Source organism: Podarcis liolepis (genome assembly GCF_965112155.1).
Source record: "Podarcis liolepis genome assembly, chromosome: 10".
Lineage (NCBI taxonomy): Eukaryota > Metazoa > Chordata > Lepidosauria > Squamata > Lacertidae > Podarcis > Podarcis liolepis.
The window spans coordinates 74167284-74188903 of record NC_139562.1 but is presented as its reverse complement, the minus strand read 5'-3'; the positions used below and the strand labels follow the sequence as shown (position 1 = coordinate 74188903).

The 21620-nt window shown below is 43.8% G+C and overlaps 1 protein-coding gene across 9 annotated transcripts in view; it reads left to right on the top strand.

Moving 5' to 3' along the window:
- Window positions 1-21620, top strand: part of LMNTD1 (lamin tail domain containing 1) — a 234282-nt gene that overhangs the window by 70018 nt on the left and 142644 nt on the right. For all 9 annotated transcript variants that reach the window (XR_014516765.1, XR_014516766.1, XR_014516767.1 and 6 more), the window contains exon 2: window positions 4549-4650. Coding sequence is in view for 6 of the 9 variants with exons in the window: in XM_083464182.1 (XP_083320308.1) it covers window positions 4549-4650 (102 nt within the window). In the remaining 3 variants the exon portion in view is untranslated. The remainder of the gene's footprint in view (window positions 1-4548; window positions 4651-21620) is intronic.

Genomic DNA, 21620 nt, shown 5'->3' with positions numbered 1-21620 from the left:
TGTCTGGCCGGGCAAGAAAGATTTACAGCAGGCAGGAACTTCTGAAGGTCGGGTTACAGTGTGAACAAGCTGTAAGAGCTGATTATTTTCGCCCAGATAACGTTCCTGTGGGAGTAGCCAGGCCACCGGGCTCTCCATGGATTACTATGCCTCCAGGGAGGAGGCGAAGGCGGCGTAGAGACAGGAGGCAAAAGCGGGGTTGTCGGGCTGGCGTCCTGGTAAGATTGCAGAGGAGTCCATCTAAACCACCGCTCCCTAGCATATTTCTTGCTAATGTGAGATCTCTTACCAACAAGATGGACGAATTGAGGCTGCAGGCAGCAAAAAACAGCCTTGTAAAAGATTGCTGCGTTTTATTTGTCATTGAGACATGGCTTCAACCGTCCATACCAGACACAGCTATTCAGTTGGAAGGCTGTGCGGTACATCGTCATGACCGAGGCATGGACTTCGGAAAAACCAAAGGAGGGGGGCTGTGTGTATATGTGAACAAATGCTGGTCCAATAATTCGAAGACTGTGGGCAGTCACTGTTCACCGGATTTGGAATATGTGGCTGTTAAATGTAGACCAGCCTATCTCCCTAGGGAGTTCACAGCTGTTATGTTAACTGGTGTGTACGTGCCACCAGATGCCAATGCCAACTTGGCTTTGGGATGCCTGCAGGACCTTATCAGCAGCCAGCAAGACAAGTATCCTGAAGCTGTGCACATTATTGCGGGAGACTTCAACCATGTTGAACTTAAAACAGTGCTCCCAACGCTCTATCAGCATGTGAAATGTCCCACAAGAGGGGACAAGACACTGGATAAAGTTTATTCGAATGTAAATCACGGCTATAGGGCTTTACAGCTGCCACACTTGGGCCAGTCCGACCATATGTCTCTGTTCCTGGTACCAGCATATATCCCACTCAGGAAACGGGCTCCCACAATATTAAAATCTGTTAAAATCTGGCCTGAAGGTGCTATTCACCAGCTGCAGGACTGTTTTGAGAGAACCAATTGGGATATTTTCGATAGTTCAGACCTGGAGGAGCACACGGCGGCAGTTCTGTGCTATATCAATCACTGCACAGACACTGTCACAGTAAATAAATCCATCCGGTTTTACCCCAATCAGAAACCCTGGATGAATAGAGAGGTCCAGTGCCTGTTGCGGGAAAGGAACAGGGCTTTCAGGTCAGGCGAGGTGCAGCTTTACAGTGTAGCAAGAGCAAACTTGAGGAGGGGTATTCGACGGGCAAAATTGGATTATAGGCTGAGGATTGAGGATAATTTAAGGAGCAACAACACAAGACAGATGTGGCAGGGGATTCAGCATATTACCAACTACAAACCTAACCTTGGTGCTGTCGACGGTGACCCCTTGCTGGCAGAGGAGCTTAACCTCTTCTTTGCTCGCTTCGAGAAGGAGCCACCTGAGACGCCGGTATTACAGCCACCAGCCCATAGGGGCCCCTCATTCACGGTAGAGGAACATGAGGTGAGACAGGTTTTGAGGATGGCGAATCCGAGGAAGGCGGCTGGACCTGATGGCATCACTGGAAAGGTGTTGAAGGGCTGTGCGGATCAGCTGGCGAGGGTCTTTACTAAGATCTTCAATAAGTCCTTACATCAGTCTATTGTCCCACCCTGCCTGAAGTCGTCAACTATTGTCCCTCTGCCTAAAAAATCCACAATCAGTAGTTTGAATGACTATAGACCAGTTGCACTGACTCCAATCATCATGAAGTGTTTTGAGAAACTGGTGCGCCGTCACATTATTTCCTGTCTTCCATCAACTTTTGACAACTACCAGTTTGCATACAGAGCAAATAGATCCACAGAAGACGCCATCAATACCACTCTCCATGCTGCTCTGTCCCATCTGGAGCAGCCGGGGAGTTATGTGAGGCTGCTGTTTGTGGATTTTAGCTCTGCTTTTAACACTATCCTCCCCCATAGACTGGTGTCCAAGCTAGAGGCGATTGGACTCTCCAACTCCACCTGTCTCTGGGTTTTGGATTTTTTGTCAGAACGTTCCCAGAGGGTTAGAGTAGGGTCACACATGTCCACAGCCCTTAGCCTTAACACCGGCTCACCACAGGGTTGTGTGTTGAGTCCCCTGCTCTACACTCTCTATACGTATGACTGTACAGCCATCTATTCCAGCAACAAAATCATCAAGTTTGCTGATGACACTACGGTGGTAGGGCTCATTTCAGGAGGGGATGAGTCCGCCTATCGGGACGAGGTGGAGCGGCTCTGTGTTTGGTGTGGAGAGAACAATCTGGCTCTTAATACGGCTAAGACCAAGGAATTGGTGGTGGATTACAGGAAAAAAAGGCGGACATTCAGCCCTTGTATATCAACGGGGAACGGGTGGAGAGGGTGGCGGAATTCAGGTTTTTGGGAGTAGCTATCGATCAGGGCATGACTTGGAGCGCACATACCACTGCTCTGGTGAAGAAGGCCCAGCAGAGAATTTATTTCCTCAGACTTTTAAAGAAGAACAATCTGAGTGAGAGACTGCTGGTGTCCTTCTACCGAGGCTCCATAGAGAGCATTCTTACATACTGTATTTGTGCTTGGTTCTCCAGTTGTACAGCTAGGGAGAGGAAGGTGCTCCAGAAGGTCATAACCACAGCCCAAAGGATTATTGGTCATCCTCTCCCATCTTTGGAAGAACTGTACGGTTCCCGTTGTCTTAGGAAAGCAAATAACATCCTGCAGGATTCATCTCACCCGGGACACTGTCTGTTTGCACTACTGCCTTCTGGCAGGAGATATAGAAACATCAAGTCAAAGACAAATAGACTGGAAAACAGTTTCTATCCAAGAGCTGTGGCCTTTTTGAATGCTGTAACTCGATAGTGTGACCTGGGAGTTTGATGGGTGTGGTGTGGGTGTGGCTGGAATGTGGTTTGTTTGGTTGTTGTTGTTGTTTTGCTTTTGTTGTTTTAAGGGATGGCATCCAATTTCGTTGCACTTTGTGCAATGTTGCACTTGTGTAATGACAATAAAGAATCTATTCTATTCTATTCTATTCTACACGTGCTGGCTATTTGTTTGAATTCCTCTTTGGTGGTTTCCCCCCTTTTCCATTTTTTGTACACATCCTTTTTTAATCTTAACTCAGTTAAAAGTTCTTTAGATAGCCACCCTGGCTTCTTTAGGCACCTTCCATGTTTCCGTCTCATTGGTATTGCCTGACGTTGTGCTTTTACTATCTCCCTCTTAACAAACTCCCAGCCATCATGAACTCCCTTTCCTTTTAGTATTACTGTCCATGGGATCTCACCCAGCACTTCCCTAAGTTTTATGAAGTCGGCTTTCTTAAAGTCAAGAAATTGAGTCCTAGTATACTTGGTTGCTCCTTTCCGCTGTATAGTAAACTTCAGAAGAGCATGATCACTTGCGCCTAATGATCCTTCCACTTCTACCCCACTAACCAGGTCATCAACATTGGTTAGGACCAGATCTAAAATGGCTGTTCCTCTTGTTGCTTCTCCCACTTTCTGGACAATGAAGTTGTCTGCAAGGCCAGTGAGGAATCTGTTTGACCTTATGCTCTTGGCTGAGTTTGACATCCAACAAATATCCCGGTAATTGAAGTCCCCCATTACTACTATCTCCCTTCCTTTTGCATGCTTGGCCATCTGTTCCAGGAAGGCATCATCTATGTCCTCCGTTTGGCTTGGGGATCTATAGTAAACTCCCACAATGAGGTCACTGTTATTCTTCTCTCCCTTAATTTTGACCCAAATGCTCTCACTTTGGCTTTGAGGTTCTAAATCTTGGATTTCTTCACAGGTATACACATCCCTGACATATAACGCCACTCCTCCTCCTTTCTTGTCTGGTCTGTTTCTCTGAAATAGATTGTATCCCCCCATTATTACATTCCAATCGTGGGACTTATCCCACCAGGTTTCAGTGATGCCTATTATGTCATATTTAGTTTGCTGTACCAAGAGCTCAAGCTCATCTTGTTTATTTCCCATGCTTTGCGCATTAGTGTACAGAGTTCCAGAGTTAGTGTACACTTCCAGAGTTAACGCTAAATACCCGGTACATTACTTCTGCTAAATGAGCCACCAGATCTTCTGGAGGGCCATGAAAATTTGTGCCCGGGCTTTTAGACTTGCCTACCCATGTACTGTCTGAAACAAAAAGGGGCATATTAGTTGCCAGATATAAAATTTCTGTCACCTCTCCCACCCCACTAATAACAGTATTCCAATTTTGAAGTACTTCATTCTAAACATCAAAACCCATCTTAAAAATAATTTGTTAGTTTTTTGTTCTTTACTAATTCTGCCTCCTTAAAATTATATTGAGGGGTTCCCATCAATAATTAGAAAAAATGGCAGGTAATGGGTAACGCTTTGCTGTGTGATTGGTTGAAAGAGGCTTTTGTTTTGCTGTAGCATTATACATGGTGGCTAGACATGATTTGGCAGCACACTAGAGATTATGTATAAAATAGCTAATAATGGCTTTACATCCTCCCTTTGTTGGACTCCTTTCCTTCTCTCTTAGGAATAATTTTCCTCTTTCTCCAACAGCTCATCTCCAAAGAGCCTAACAGCAGTCGAGCCATTGAAAAGCTGCAGTCAGAACACACAAGCAGACAACAGCACATGGAAGACCTAGAGGCGAGGCTAGAGGTCAGTGTCTTTCAGTTTGCTGGTAATTACTATAAAGCAGAATTTGCAGAGGCAGATGGACATTTCCATTTAATTTCCCTGTATGATTTTTTTTCTACGCCTAATGTTAAATTGTCTGTTTCATAAAGATGGTCATGTTTGCCATTCGCAATGCTTGAAGTTAGGGTCCTTAGAGAAATTCTCTTTTTCTCTTTGTTTTTGTGGGTTTTTGTTTGGTCATTTCTGAAAGAACAATCACACTGAGGCTGGTACATTAGCACTGTGTGTCAAGACTAGCATATTGGTAGTGGCAAAGAGAGAGTGTTTTGATTGAGAGGGATGAAATAAATGTATGCATCTGAATAGGTGACTTTCAAATGCTGTATGAATAGAAAACTGTTACAGGAAATCATGACAACCCATGTACAAGAGAGTTGGACAAGAAAATCACTGCTTTTCAATCAGCCTGGCATAGTTTCATTACATACATAACTTTGATAGAACATGGTTACAGGTTACCAAGAGCACATGGTGATTTGTGGAGGAAACCTTTGTTTAGAAACTGAAATGACTTAAAAGTTAAATGTAATTAAATAGACATTTGGTCTCTGGGGGATGGTTAAAAAAACTGCTGTATATGAATCACTGTTTGTGACTGATATATATTGCAAATAAAGAAAAACACAATGTGGGAGAAGAAATCCTGCTGTCCCAAATTTAGTCCCTCCATCCCAGGAAGTTGGCAGTGGTGTGCGAACATTCATTTATTTATACCAACCTATTACAAAAATCTCAGGGTGGCTCACGAGGTAAGAATAAAATCTAAATACAGCGTAACACTCACATTGTGGAGGGGAAGAGCAACATACAAACAAAAAGCTAAAACAGATTAAAAGGAAAATTAAAAAAGCTTTTTACCTGAGACTGAAATTGTACCAAAGAAGATTCCAGGTGAGCCTCAGTGCAAAGGGTATTCCACAGCTGGAGAAGCACCACCACAAAGGCTTCTCACCTATAAGCCACCTGCCACACAGAGCAGAGGCAGTCCTTCAAGTATCCTTCTTCCAAGATCTTAAAGGTCAAAACCAGCACCTTGAATCATGACCAGAAATGGACTGAGAGCCAGTGAAAATGGTGTGCTATGCTTGTATGTAGCACCCAGTCCCAGTTCACAGTCTTGCATCCATATTTTAAACTAACTGAAGATTTCAGGCTATTTTCAAAGGCAGCCTCACATAGTGCATTGCAGTAGTCCAATTGGGAGAATACCAACTCATGGCCAACTGGGGCAAAACTATCTCTGTCCAGGTAAGACCATTGTTTTCATACCAAAGGCTTTTGGGCTGCTTCAAGAAGTGTTTGCAATCACTCAGCATTGGTGTTCACACGCTTGAGGTGAGACAATTTTGTCTACCTGGGTTCTGTCATAACCAGCAACTTCTCCATCGATGCTGAGCTGGACAAGCACAGTTCTTTTTTCTGAGGGTACTCAAAGGTTTGTGTTGCTACTTTTCATGCATTTACATGCTGGACTTTTTTGTTCTTTGTAGTCTGTAGTTTTGATAGCTTGTGTGTTTAGTTTAAATGTTTTGCTGTATTCATTTCATCTTTGTTGTACTGGTGACTTTAAATTACTGTATGAAAAATAAAATAAAAATATCTTCCATTCTGCAGGCTTTTTACACACACTTAGTAGTGCTAAACTTATTTTTGGACTAAGCTGTCTCCTACATGAAAAGTATTCTAGGAAAACAATACCTAACTATAATTTCCTCTGGAAATGTCAGTGCTGTTGGTGTTTAAGCCAAATGCCAAAAATAAAATTTCAGAGCCTGGTACTGGCCAGCCTTGGCCTTGCCAGTTCCTGTGCCATCCCTGGATTAAATCAGTGCCCAGTGAAGAACAGAGTTAATACAGAAAAGAGAGGCAGACAAATAATTGACAAGAGACGATTCTGGTATATGTTAGATCAGAACTAAGATTTTGGCTGCAGTTCACAGTAAGGCAACTTACATAACAGTCCTATACAAGTTGACTCAGAAGTAAGTCCTACTGACCAGTAGGAGGTACTCCCAGGTAGGTTTGTATAGGTCTGTAATCCTAATTACAATTTACTCAAATATGGTTTAGGCAACATACTGTTTTCAGGATTTCAGCTTTTATCTGCACATAAGCAGTGTTACATAGAAAAGAAGAAGAAGAAGAGTTTGGATTTGATATCCCGCCTTTCACTCCCCTTCAGGAGTCTCAAAGCGGCTAACATTCTCCTTTCCCTTCCTCCCCCACAACAAACACTCTGAGAGGTGAGTGGGGCTGAGAGACTTCAAAGAAGTGTGACTGGCCCAAGGTCACCCAGCAGCTGCATGTGGAGGAGCGGAGACGCGAACCCGGTTACCCAGATTACGTGACTACCGCTCTTAACCACTACACCACACTGGCTCACCAAGGAAGACCAAGGAAAGGCCAGTTATGAGAGAAGTATGCTGACCTAAAAGACCCCCAATCCTGTTATGATAGAGGCCATGTTCAGATACTTACTGGGCTAGCAGAACCCTTCACATTGCGGAGGAAGAGGCCTACCTCCTCTCTTCCACCAAGCAGATCATCTCATGTGTGATACAGACACTTCCCTTAGATGCTATTGACACATTATTTCATAATTCTTCTCCCAGGCACCAGAGTGGGTGCCAGTGTGAATATGCCATTGATGCAAGTCACTGACATTTTCATGGTGAAGGGGAAAACCTTGCTTTATAATGTAACAGCTTCCCTTCACCCAGCGAATATCTGGACTGAGCCAAAAGTTATCTTGGCATGGTACCTTTCCATTATTTATTTGTTGCATTTCTACCTCACTTTCCTCAGCTATCCAAGGACCCAGAAGCGGCTAGCAATGATGCTTCATACAGAGATATTCACTGTACTTGAAATAATCCTAAACCCACAACATGAGATAGTCATATGCACCAGATGAAAGGGAAGCTCGAACTTTGCCAACATTCCAGCTCATGTATTTATCTAAAAGCTTGTTGGGGTGGGGTTTGGGAAGGAAGATTTGCATTCTTTTCTGAAAATATGAAAAGGCAGACCACAGCAGTCCCCTTTCAGAGCTTGTGGACAACGAAGAATAGAGTGTTGCTTGTCTTTCTAGATATAGCTCAGCTAGATGGAATGCAAAGTGAAGTCTGGGCTGCCAGTCTTGAAGGGTGAGAAAGTTCATGATGCAACAGATGTCCCATAAAATACAGTGGCTCTGTGCCACATTTATATTACTATGACACCCACATAGATTTTATACTGATGATCAGCACCTTGACTTTACCTCAGAAGGAACTGTCGGTGTTCTTGTATAATAGTGCGTTCTCTCTGACCAAATGTATGAATGGTTGCTCACCCCCTTTCCTGGGTGGGCGATGGTTGCAGATAAATATTGTTTGGAGAAAGAGAAAAATCACAGTTCAGCTGTGGATTAATGTCTCAAAATAGAATTAGTCTTTTAAAATGACATATTTTATTAAATGTAAAAATCAGTGCCCACAATCTACAAATGTATTTGGGATGTTTGAGGAGTGTTTGAAATCCTGTGGAAAGCTTTATAGTTGGCTGTGATGTTTCATTTATTAAATACAGATTACAGAGCAGTTTGCAGTATAAAAACACAAAAAATGCATAACATAATAACAAATAGAACAAAACAATAGCACCCCCTCCATCAGATGTTTGCTCACCTAAATAGGTATAGAATATACATTTTGCTGACAGAAAGGAGGAATTATAGCAAAACCACAAGGTCAAGCAATGTGAATGTTTAGGATATATTAGATTTGAGTAAGGGTAATACGTGAAGTTTTTTATATGTTGAGTAACTTTAATGTCTTGTGCTATTTCATACAGTTTGGGGTGTTGTTTATTTGTGTCATTATTCTCAACATTCCATTTTGTGCTCTGTGTGTGGACAAATCTAGTCTAGTCCTTATTGGAGATGGATGGATGGATGGACGGACGGACTCAGTTCCAGTGTGGAAGTAATCCAGGCCAGATGGATGTCTTTAGCCCTGCAGTGAGCTGAATTTTGTTCTTGCTTGGTGATCACACAGCAAAAGAGAGGGCATTTCCACCCTTTAGTCTGACAACATAACAAAAGTATCTGAAACAATATGTCAGGCTTTGGGGAAACAGCTTCCACCCTTGTCACTTACTTGTCTGGAAACCTGATCTCGCAACTATTTGGCCTTCTGTGTAGCTACCATTTCTGCTCTCCTTGACCTTGGACTGAGCGCTCGGACACTTTCCAGTGAAAGGGAATCTGTTAATTCTCTCTCTCCCTGTTCTTCTTCTCCTAGCTGTTCCCCACTCAGTTCCGCCCAGCTGTTGTCTTCCAAACTATATCCCTCTGTAAACCACTGCTCCAAATCTATACTGCTCCACTGCTCCTGGGCAGCTTCAGGATCCTGGTCAGGAGAAGGGGGAGGCGAAGACCCCCACCATTCTTCATCAGAGTAGCTCTCCTCAGCCTGGTCTCTGACACAATAAATAAAATATTGAAAAACACACAACTTAACTGAACTATTTCTACGTAAATCACCAGATACAAAAACCAACAGCAACACCTTCAACCAACCCCCCCCCCAAAAAAAAACAACACCCTCCCCCAACACACTTCTGCAGTCATTAACCAGAATACTGGCAGTTGGGAGAAAATTTTCCATCCATAGAATGGTAGTAGCTGGAAGGGGACCTCAGGGATTAGTACTAGTAATAGTATTACTACTATTTATCACCTGCAGGTCATAGGGTGGTTCACAACATAAAAATACAAAATGAAAGCACAAAATACATAATAAAGCAAAAGCAAAATCTGTGCAAAAAGACTGCCAAGGCAGTTGTTTCCATCCTCAAACAGCTCATGCCTTCAATAAGTTCTTCCTACTGTTTAGTAAAAGCTTTCTCCTCTCACCCTCTGGAACAGGCTTCACCAACCTGGCACCTTCTAGATGTTTTGGATTCCAACTCCCAGCAGCCCCAGCCAGCTTGGCTGTATCAGCTGATGAGAGTAGCAGTCTAAACTACATGGACAGCTTGATGTTGGCAAAGAGTGCCCTTGAACAGGGCATCCAAGACTGTGGTTCATGGACCACCATTGGTCTGTGAGTTTCATTCAGATGGTTTGCAGCATGTCCTCATTAAATATTCATATTGAATTTTGCTTTTTTTATTGCTTCTTTTAGTTCTTATGTTGTATCCTCTTGTACTGCGGTTTGCATTCTATGGAATGCAAATTGTAATACAGTAAAATGCAATATAAGAAACAAGAGCAGCAATAAAAATACAATTAAAAATCATATAGCATTTAGCACAGAGCACAGAGCATTGCAATTGCTGCAACAGGCAAAAAAAGTCAATAGGAGGTCTGTCAAGACCTTCATAATTTTTCAAGTGGGAAAATGGTGTGCGAGCCACTGCTCTTGAGCAATGCCAATGGTTGGGAATCGCAAGAGTGGGGAGTTCTGCTGCCTCAGGTTCTGCTTGTTGGCTTCCCATGGGCATCTAGTTGGCCACTGTGAGAACAGAGTGCTGGACTAGATGGGTCCTTGCCTGATCCTAACCATTTTGTTTATTTAGCACAGATCATATGTAGCCCATCATAAGTGTAGGGAAATAGTAAGAGAATAATTGTGGAAGCAGGGTTGCATTTAGGTGTGAGCAGGCAAAATTCATCTTTACAAAGATTATGAAATCTCAAAGCATTGTAGGGGATTGGACTAGATGTCCCTTAGGATCCTTCCCAATATATTGTTCTATGATAGAGCAGGGCTTTGACATCCAAATACAATTTACACTTTGGCTGCAGACCAGGTTCATGACTATCCACAGCAGACCTGTACATGGAATCTGTAAAACAGGAAAACCTGGATGTGCAGTACAATAACTGTGACCATACCACTTTGTCAATATGCAGAGCAGCAGTTCAGTTTAGCAGCTCAGTGTCACATATAACAGAAGGAAAACAATTGGCAATCAGGCTGGGAGAGAGAAAGTTTTAAGGCAAGGTCAATTTTAAAGTATCAGCTCTAACTTTGAAAGCTTTGAAAATGGCCCAGTTTGCCTAATAAAATGCAGACCACCTTACAGTTGCAGCACAGTACCTCCTGGCTGAAATGAATGGGGTAGCACAAACAGAGAATTGATATAGTTACAGATAGGTAGCCGTGTTGGTCTGCCATAGTCAAAATAAAAAATTCCTTCCAGTAGCACCTTAAAGACCAACTAAGTTAGTTATTGGTATGAGCTTTCGTGTGCATGCACACTTCTTCAGATACACTGAAACAGAAGTTGCCAGATCCTTCTATATAGTGAGAAGGTGGGGAGGGGTATTACTCAGAAGGGTGGTGGGAATGGGTGATTGGCAGATAGCTGAGATGAGCCTGTTGACAACTCTTAACGACTGTAATAGGTCTTACAGGAAAAGGCAAGGGGTGAGAAGGTGAAAAATGGCTTAGTCATGTATAATGAGATAAGAATCCAATGTCTCTGTTCAGACCAGGTCTCTCCATGGTTTTAAGTTTGGTAATGAGTTGCAATTCAGCAGCTTCTCTTCCAGTCTATTTCTGAAATTCCTTTGTAGTAAAACAGCTACTTTGAGATCTTGTATAGAATGTCCTGGGAGATTGAAGTGTTCTCCTACTGGTTTCTCTGTTTTGTGATTCTTGATGTCAGATTTATGTCCGTTTATTCTTTGGCGTAAGGTTTGGCCTGTTTGTCCAATATAGAGAGCTGAAGGACACTGTTGGCATTTGATGGCATACACAATGTTAGACGATGAGCAATTAAATAGTCCCGAGATGGTATGTGTGATGTTGTTGGGGCCAGTAATGGTGTTGTCCGGGTGTATGTGGCAGCAAAGTTGGCATCTGGGTTTATTGCAGGCTCTGGTGCCAGTGTCTGTGTTAAGTCTGGTTGCGGTATTATTTTGGGTTAGGAGTTGTTTAAGATTGGGTGGCTGTCTGTAGGCAATGAAAGGTCTTTCTCCCAGAGCTTGAGAAAGAGAACTCTCATTGTCCAGGAGAGGCTGTAGATCTCTGATGATGCGTTGTACTGTTTTAACTTGGGAGCTGTATGTGATGACTAGAGGTGTTCTGTTATTTTCTTTTTTGGGTCTGTCTTGCAGCAAGTTCTCTCTGGGTATCAGTCTGGCTCTGTTGATCTGTTGTCTAACTTCATCTGCTGGGTATTTTAGTTCTAAAAAGGTTTGCTGTAGATCTCTTAGGTGAGAGTCTCTGTCTGTAGAATTGGAACAGATGCGGCTGTAACGTAGTGCCTGGCTATATACAATGGACTGTTTGGGATGTTTGGGATGGTAGCTAGAGACATGTAGATATGTTTGTCGGTCAGTTGGTTTACGGTATAAGGTGGTGTCTATGTGCCCATCCTGTATTTTTATAGTAGTGTCCAAAAAATGTATTTCTTGCATAGATTGATTCATTGTTAGGTTGATTGTGGGGTGAAAATCATTAAATTTCTGGTGAAAGGTGTCCAGGGTCTGTTGACCATGTGTCCAGATGATAAAAATATCGTCAATGTATCACAGGTACAAGAGAGGTTTGAGTGGGTAGGAGTTTAGGAAACGTTGTTCTAAATCTGCCATGAAGATGTTGGCATACTGTGGGGCCATGCGGGTGCCCATTGCTGTGCCGCTGATCTGAAGGAACAGGTCATCACCGAATTTGAAGTTGTTGTGGGTAAGGACAAATTGGCCAAGTTTGGTGGCAAGGTCCGCTGTGGTTTTATCTGAAATGGTGTTCCTTATAGCTTGTAAACCATCGTTGTGTGGTATGTTGGTGTACAGAGATTCCACATCCATAGTAGCTAGTATAGTATTGTTGGGAAGATTATTTAAAGATTGTATTTTCCTCAGAAAATCTGTGGTGTCACGTACATAGCTGGGAGCACTGATGGCATATGGTTTCAGAACAGAGTCCATATAACCGGAGACACCCACTGTAATAGTGCCAATACCTGAAATGATGGGGCGTCCTGGATTTCCTGGTTTGTGTATTTTAGGTAAAAGATAGAAAGTTCCTGGTCAAGGTTCTGTTGGTGTGTTGGTGAGGATCTGTTCTTGGATGTGTGGGGGGTAGGGGTCTGAGTCCAATTTTGTGTAAAAGGTGGTATTGGAAAGTTGTCTGTGAGCCTCCTGAATGTAGTCAGTTTTGTTCATGATGACGACAGCTCCACCTTTGTCTGCTTCTTTAATTATAATGTCTGGATTGTTTCTGAGATTATCTATGGCTCTCCTTTCAGCATGGTTTAGATTTTGTTGTAAGCGATGGTGTTTTCTGGTCACATCTGTTTGGATTCTGTGGCAGAAGCAGTCAATGTACAAGTCCAGTGTGGTATTGCGTCCATCAGGAGGGGTCCATGTGGAGTCCCTTTTTGTGTAACACTTTTTCGGTGGTAGTTGGTGGTCAGTGTTCTGTTGGGAGGGTGGTTGTTGTTCTCCAGTGGGTTGAGAGGTGTTGTGTTGTGAAGTTGTTGTTTGTTCTGATTTGTCTTCAGGCGTAAACGGCGGAAAAATGCTTCCAAGCCCCGTAGAGCTGAATCATGTGTGGGGATTTGGCAGGGCAGAATGACAGTCCACGTGAAAGGACTGATTCCTCGGCTGGGCTGAGTGCTTGCTGTGAGAGATTGACTGATATGTGAATGTCTCCTTCTGCGCTGCTGTGTTCAAAACGCGGGTGGCGCTGTGGGTAAAACTTCAGTGCCTCGTCAGCATCTAAATTGGCAAAACAGAAACAAAACCTATTTTGCAGGCCAGGGTTTGGGAGGAACATGCATAAATATAATGGAATTAATTCAGAGAGGGTGTAATGCCAGGGAACATTACACAGCCTAGCTGAAACCTGTCTTTTAAACTGCCTTTTTCTAAGTGCATGGAATATGCATTAGAAAGCACAAAATACATATTTAGAAAGCAAGGTTCAAGGAAAAGGCTTAATTTAAACACTCATGTTTTCATCTATACTTTTTGATTCTTGTGGCAAGTTATGTAAGAATGTTGAGGAAACTTAGCTCCAGGAAAACACTGGGAAGAGAACAAAAAACTCTGGTTGCTATAGCCTGAGGGAGGAAATTGCACGGATCTGGGAGGTGTATAATGCTGTGCAGCAGAACCTCAAGGGGAGTCTTGCCATCCTGCATATAACCATAAAACATTGTTGGTTGTAATGGGAACCTATGCCTGTATGAAACCCCAGTTGATAAAATGGCTTTGGAGCAGGTGGATAGTTTCAATTATGCAGTAAATGCAGGCAGGGGGAGGCACATGTGCTCTGTAGAAGGTGGGTTTGGCCAACCAGCTGCAGTTAGAAATCGCTTAAGCCCATAGCTGTGAAACTTTCCTTATTTGGCGGGAAATTCCCTTATTCCAGCTCCATTTCCCGCTGCTTCCCACTGCTATCCTGTATTGTTAGATATCCTGTAGACTGTCCCCAGGACAGGTGAGGCTGCTGATCCCTTATTTTTGAGGCTCCCAGGGACAGGTGCGGCTGCTGATCCCTTATTTTCAAAGCTATGCTTTTTCACAGCTATGCTTAAACCTAAATCATTTTTAATGCAGAGACTTTCATCAAGTTTCTCTTTTAAATCTCAATATGTAGAAGGCTTAGCATTATTATTCTTTAGATTGGAGGCAAGTAGAAGGCTTGTTGTTTTAGAAAGAGAGTGATGAAAAGGTAGGTAGGTGAAGGTAAAGGACCCCTGAACTGTTAAGTCTAGACAAACTGGGGTACAGTGCTTTTCAGGCTGAGGGAGCCAGCATTTGTCCACAGACAGCTTTCTGGGTCATGTGGCCAGCATGACCATGCTGCTTATGGTGCAACGGGACACCCGGACAAATGCCAGAGCGCACGGAAGCACCGTTTACATTCCCACCACAACAGTACCTATTTATCTACTTGCACTGGTGTGCTTTTGAACTGCTAGGCTGGCAGGAGCTGGGACAAAACAATGGGAGCTCACTTTGTCGAGCAGTTTTGAACTGCCAGTCTACCGATTCGCAAGCCCAAGAGGCTTGCTGGTTTAGACCACAGCACCACCCACTCTCCTATTTAAAAAGTAGTACAAACAAACTATTGTGTACACACTTCTTTTTAGAGCTGGCACCTCAGCCTAGGTTTACTACAATTCCCCTTGTATGTAAGGGGGCACCATGGCAGCCCCAATCTCCCCCACCTCGTGTTGGGCTAGAACTGTTTTTCTCGGCATGTGGAAATACATTTCCCATGATGCCATTGCCAACCAGCTGTGAATGCTCAGAGGCCTTTAGGCTTTGCCATGCTCACGTTGGCATCACTGCCCTTGGTACTTTTCTTGATTCAGACTTCATATGGGTGTATGAAGTAGAACTGTGATTTATTTTACAAATGAGTTGTTGACTGGAACCAGGCAGTTGCTTGCTTCTCTTTCACTCTTTCTCTAGCGTTCGCTTCAGGATGCGAATGGGGCTCTGGAACAGATCCCATGCGCATCCAGAGGTACCACTGTAGCCCATTCTAAATGTAATGGGAAACCAGAGTTTCCTGTTTTCTGTTTTAGCCACAGTGAGAGTAGGTTTCATATGTTTCCCCTTCCCAATTCCCCCTCTTTCACTGTGGCTTTCCTTGCCAAGCACCATTAGGTCCAGTCGTGACCGACTCTGGGGTTGCAGCGCTCATCTTGCTTTATTGGCCAAGGGAGCCGGCGTACAGCTTCCGGGTCATGTGGCCAGCATGACTAAGCCGCTTCTGGCGAACCAGAGCAGCGCACGGAAACACTGTTTACTTTCCTGCCAGAGCGATACCTATTTATCTACTTGCACTTTGACGTGCTGTCGAACTGCTAGGTTGGCAGAAGCTGGGACCGAGCAACAGGAGCTCACCCCGTCGCAGGGATTCGAACCGCCGACCTTCTGATCAGCAAGTCCTAGGCTCTGTGGTTTAACCCACAGCGCCACCTGCGTATCCACTTATCCAGCATTCTCACCCTGTCAGTAGAATCACATGACTTGACTTCAAAAGGGAGAAAATAGACATCTGATTCAACATTCATCTGTCTGGAACTGCAATAGCCTGTGTTGCAAATATTTACATTATATAACTCATTTTCTGCAGTGCAGCTTGAGTTTCCACCAGATTCTTGTCATTGTAGGTGTGAGTCTTTCAAGCAAAGGAGTTAGGGATACTTAGAATAAACTGTCCAACTACGGAGTAGAGCAAATAAAATATGCATTGAGCAAAGTAGTCCTTAGTGGCACTGGAATTACATTGCCAATAACTTATTGTTTCAGCTTCCAAATGGTTCTCAAGGGGCAGCAACACAAATGAGGTGAACTGATGGTCAGCAGTATATTAAACTTATACTGCGGGTCATGTTCCTGGCAAACCGTAAGAAACATCTACACACAGCACAGACAAGGATGTAGGAACTTGTCTCATATGAAGCCCTGTTTCTGAGACCCGGTCTACACTTGCAGCAGTATGAATATAAATTAGGATGGAAAGTCATGAAGTCTTAGTTGTAGAAGGTAATGCATTACACTTCAGGTAGCAGAACCCCATTTTCCAGTCCTCCCCTGCATCTTTTTTTAAAAAAACCCTTTCCTAAAAGTAGAAAACCAGCACACAGAGAATATGCTGGGCTGGGCAAGACACTTTCTTGGTGATGTGCTAGATTTTTGGGGGGCATAGCGTAGAATTAAAAATTGAATGCCTATCTTCTATTGTTGGATAGCTTTTGAATATAAATAAAAAAAGAAACCCTCTCCAAATTAATGCTCATCTGCAGTCTAGGACAGAGTTAGTATCTATACCTAGCATCCCTGGGCCCGTTGCTCTTGTAGAGACTTCCACTGACATTTTGGACTTCTTGTTCCTCACCTCCAGCTCAGTGTTTGAGCAGCACTGGGTGACTGAATATAGCTGCCATTATAATCTCCCATAATGCTTGTGTTATAGTGTCACTCTGGATTCTTGTAGGAAACAAAAATGCGAAATGATCCCAGGCAGACAAGCAAGCTCCGATAAGAATTAATGAGTCTCTGGCAGTTTTATAGTACGTTTATTTGCAATTAACATCCAGAGAGCAGCTCCGAGCTTGCCGCTCTTAACTACAAGTTGGTCACTCTGAGTCTCCACCCCTTTTGCAGGATGAAGAGTACCAAAGTCCAGTCTTTCCTCTCTTGTACTTCCATTGCATTTTAACCCTTTCAGCTCTTCTGGTTCAGGGCGAAGGTGGGTGAACTCCCCCCCTCAAACAAAGAGCCCTCTAAACGCTGCCTCCCTCCTGGTTGCATAGCAACCCCCTCAATGCCATCTATCTCCTCCCCTCCCTCTGCCTGCGAGCTTCCCAAGTCTGCTGCTCTGGGAACTCTTGATGAAGGGAAGCCAAACTAACCCATGCCTGCTCTGTCTGTGATGGCATTCCCACGCCTCCAGAGTAAGACTCTGGCTCCCTCTGTACTGGCATTCCTTCATCTCCAGTCAGACTCTTCGCAGGCGTTCGATTCAGCCATGTCCCTGACAAAATGGCAGCCTTCAGCTACCTAACACTGGTATGGAAAAGGGCCATAGTTTAGTGGTAGACCATCTACTTTGCAGGTTCAATCTGGTCCCAGGTTCCATCCCCAGCATCTCCAGGTAGGGCTGGGAGAGATTCCTGTCTAGAATACTGAAGAGTCAGTGCCTGTCCCGGCAGACCAGTGTTTCTCAAACTTGGGTCCCCAGCTGTTGTTGGACTACAACTTGCATCATTCCTAGCTAGCAGGGCAAGTGGTCAGGGATGATGGGAGTTGTAGTCCAACAACATCTGGGGACAAAGTTTGAGAAACACTACTGAGTGAGATGGACCAGTGGTCTGACTCAGGCAGTTCCTATCTTCCTGTGTTTGCCCATCACCACTGCCAGGTGAGCCCACAAAAGACCAACAATGGAGAAAGAGTCCCACAAGAGGGCACTTTGCCCAGGGCCCCCTCAAAGCTGGAGATAGCCCTGGACTTACTCCATTTCTCTGTATGTGTAGACCAAGCTTAACATTATATATTCAGAGATACAAAAAAGAGTATAAAGACACACTGCGAAAACCTCAACAAAGAACTGCTGGTTACAGTACAGATTGAGCCTTCTGCAGAGTGCTTTAACCCTTGACCCAGACTTCTGCAATCTCTCCAAGCTCCTTTGTCCATGGAACATTAAGAGGACAGAGCAATAAGGGCGCCATGCAGATCTGAGAAATTGCCTCATAAAAGATGTGGGAGGTAATGAAAGATGAAGTTTATTGCCATTCCCATTTAGGTCGTTCATTCAACTTACCCAAAGGATCAGACTGGTTACCTGAAGAACGTCCTTGACTTCTGGGAAGATCTGCCTTCCAAACTGTTAGTTTGTGACTCAAGCACCCAGGAGACCCCATCCTTTCTGGGCCCTTTCGTGGTAGCAGCAGCCTTGAAGAAGCACCTGTCACATTAGGACAGAGAGTTTTGAGTGATATGGATCTTGCTGTACTTTCTGCACTATTTCCTACAATGAACACTTATAGGCTACCAGTTTTCTTAAGGTGCTTTGTCCGAAAGCACCTCTGATATAACATAGGGCTTGTCTAGTTAGTAAGACGAGATTAAAACTGGAGAAGAAGTAAATACTGTCTATGATTAAAAAGGTGTGACCATAATGTTAAAGGGAAAAACTGGAGTGTAAAAAATGTTTGTGAGTAGCAGTTCTCCCTATGGGGCTATGTAACATTCATCAGTTTTTTACAATGTGTACAGGAACAATTGTATGAAGGACCTCCATGCCAGCACCTCATGTGTCCTGCTGGCTGCTGGCATTAAGTGGAGATTCCTCATGCATTCTGGTTGGCTTACCTGCCAAGAGGCTTGCAAACACTGTGGCCCACTTGTGGAGCTCTTTGGTGACTTCCACGTAGGAACTGTGAGTTATGAAAGGCTACTGTTACAGGACAGGGGTAGAGAATGCACACCCCTAGTGTGGGTCATTATTTCAGTCAAACCAACAATTTTTGCTTTGCCATATGGGCACATGAAGGGGCTGAGCCTCACAGAGCTTTTATGTGAAATTTGCTAGAGAGAACTCTGGAGATCACTTCCTTTGTCTGCCTTGGCAGGAAGCTATACTACATACTTCCTCCATTCCTAGGCAGCCTCCATTCCTAGGCAGCTGGTTAGTATACCATTTCTGTAATGTAATTTAAAAAGGGAAGGAAATTAAACATATTTTTAAAAGTAGTCTTTTTCCTTTGCTTGAACCACCATGCCTTCCATTGCTGGGACAATCATATTCTTATTCCTCCAGGGCGGCTCATGTAACTGGTCTCACTTTAGCCCCCAAGCTTGGAGCTTTGGTCTTATTTTAATGGGAAGGCCATGAGGAGAGGATGTGTAAGCAAAACTTGTGCCAGAAGAACACAGCAGGCTGCTGAGAGGAGATATCCACAAGACATTGAAATTCTGCAGGGTGGAAGGGTAGGAATCTCTTTCAAAACATCTCTTTTGAAAAGATCCTTGCCCCTCCAGTCCACAGAATTTCAATTCCCTGTACTCCCTGGGAAGAGAGAATAATTCTTATACCTCTGTATTGTGGATATGCCCTCTCAACAATTCTCAGGATTCTTTGGGGACTCTATGACTGTTAATGTGGTATAAATCAATACAACATTGTATTATGGAGTGAATCATCTCAAACCTGAATCCAGAGAGATGTGTGTGTTCCTGCCCACCCATCAGCTACTTTGGTTCACAGAACCAAATCGTAGATATGCAACTAACATACTCAGAGTAAAGCCATTGGAAGTGCTCACTATACTTTTGTGACTTTTCTCAAAGAATCTTGGGAATTGTACTTAATTGAGGTGCTGAGAATGCTCTGTATCACAATTGCAGCTCTCAGGGAACGACAATTTCTTGGGCCCTTTGGGGGAAAGATAATGACTAGTTAATTGTGTGAAGCACAAAGGACGGGGAGAAATGTCTGTGGATCAAACTGGGGAGCCCTGAGTGGGACATCATAGCAATGCAGAAACACAAATGATATTTACCATAGTGCATTTAGAGAAGGATGTGTTTTGGGGACCGCAACAGCAATGCAGAAACACAGCTGATATTGCCTAGAATGTATTTAAGGAAGGACATCTTTCTTTGCAGGGAAGGGAGCAGCACAGGTTTTCCCATAAGTTTTATATTTTTTCCTTCTCACCGTATTTAATTAACAGTATACCATCATCACCCAGTGCTTGACAGAGAGCTCTTTAAAAGGCACTGCTTTAGTAGCACATTCACCCCTAAAAGAATTATCCTTTTCTATGTCCTTCCCTATAAAACATAGAATCATAGAATCATAGAGTTGGAAGAGACCACAAGGGCCATCGAGTCCAACCCCCTGCCAAGCAGGAAACACCATCAGAGCACTCCTGACATATGGTTGTCAAGCCTCTGCTTAAAGACCTCCAAAGTAGGAGACTCCACGACACTCCTTGGCAGCAAATTCCACTGTCGAACAGATCTTACTGTCAGGAAGTTCTTCCTAATGTTCAGGTGGAATCTTCTTTCTTGTAGTTTGGATCCATTGCTCCGTGTCCGCTTCTCTGGAGCAGCGGAAAACAACCTTTTCCCTCCTCTATGTGACATCCTTTTTTATATTTGAACATGGCTATCATATCACCCCTTAGCCTCCTCTTCTCCAGGCTAAACATGCCCAGCTCCCTTAGCCGTTCCTCATAAGGCATTGTTTCCAGGCCTTTGACCATTTTGGTTGCCCTCCTCTGGACACGTTCCAGTTTGTCAGTGTCCTTCTTGAACTGTGGTGCCCAGAACTGGACACAGTACTCCAGGTGAGGTCTGACCAGAGCAGAATACAGTGGCACTATTACTTCCCTTGATCTAGATGCTATACTCCTATTGATGCAGCCCAGAATTGCATTTGCTTTTTCAGCTGCCGCGTCACACTGTTGGCTCATGTCAAGTTTGTGGTCAACCAAGACTCCTAGATCCTTTTCACATGTACTGCTCTCAAGCCAGGTGTCCCCCATCTTGTATTTGTGCCTCTCATTTTTTTTTGCCCAAGTGCAATACTTTACATTTCTCCCTGTTAAAGTTCATCTTGTTTGTTTTGGCCCAGTTCTCTAATCTGTCAAGGTCGTTTTGCAGTGTGATCCTGTCCTCTGGGGTGTCATCTGCAAATTTGATCAGGATGCCCTTGAGTCCATCATCCAAGTCGTTGATAAAGATGTTGAATAAGACCGGGCCCAAGACAGAACCCTGTGGCACCCCACTAGTCACTCTTCTCCAGGATGAAGAGGAACCATTGATGAGCACCCTTTGGGTTCGGTCAGTCAGCCAGTTACAAATCCACTGAGTGGTAGCATAGTCAAGCCCGTATTTTACCAGCTTCTTTACAAGAATATCATGGGGCACCTTGTCAAATGCCTTGCTGAAATCAAGGTAGGCTACATCCACTGCGTTCCCTTCATCTACCAGGCTTGTAATTCTGTCCAAAAACGAGATCAGGTTAGTCTGACATGACTTATTTTTCAGAAATCCATGCTGACTATTGGTGATCACAGCATTCCTTTCTAGGTGCTCACAGACTGTTTGTTTAATGATCTGCTCCAGAATCTTCCCTGGTATTGATGTCAGACTGACTGGGCGGTAATTATTTGGGTCCTCTCTTTTCCCCTTTTTGAAAACAGGGACAACATTTGCCCTCCTCCAGTCTGCCGGGACTTCGCCTGTTCTCCAGGAATTCTCAAAGATGACTGCCAGTGGTTCTGAGATCACATCTGCCAGTTCTTTTAATACTCTTGGATGCAGTTCATCTGGCCCTGGAGACTTGAATACATGTAAACTAGCCAAATATTCTTGTACTATCTCCTTAGTTATTCTGGGCTGTGTTTCCTCTGCTGAATCATTTGCTCCAAATTCTTCAGGTCGGGCATTGTTTTCTTTA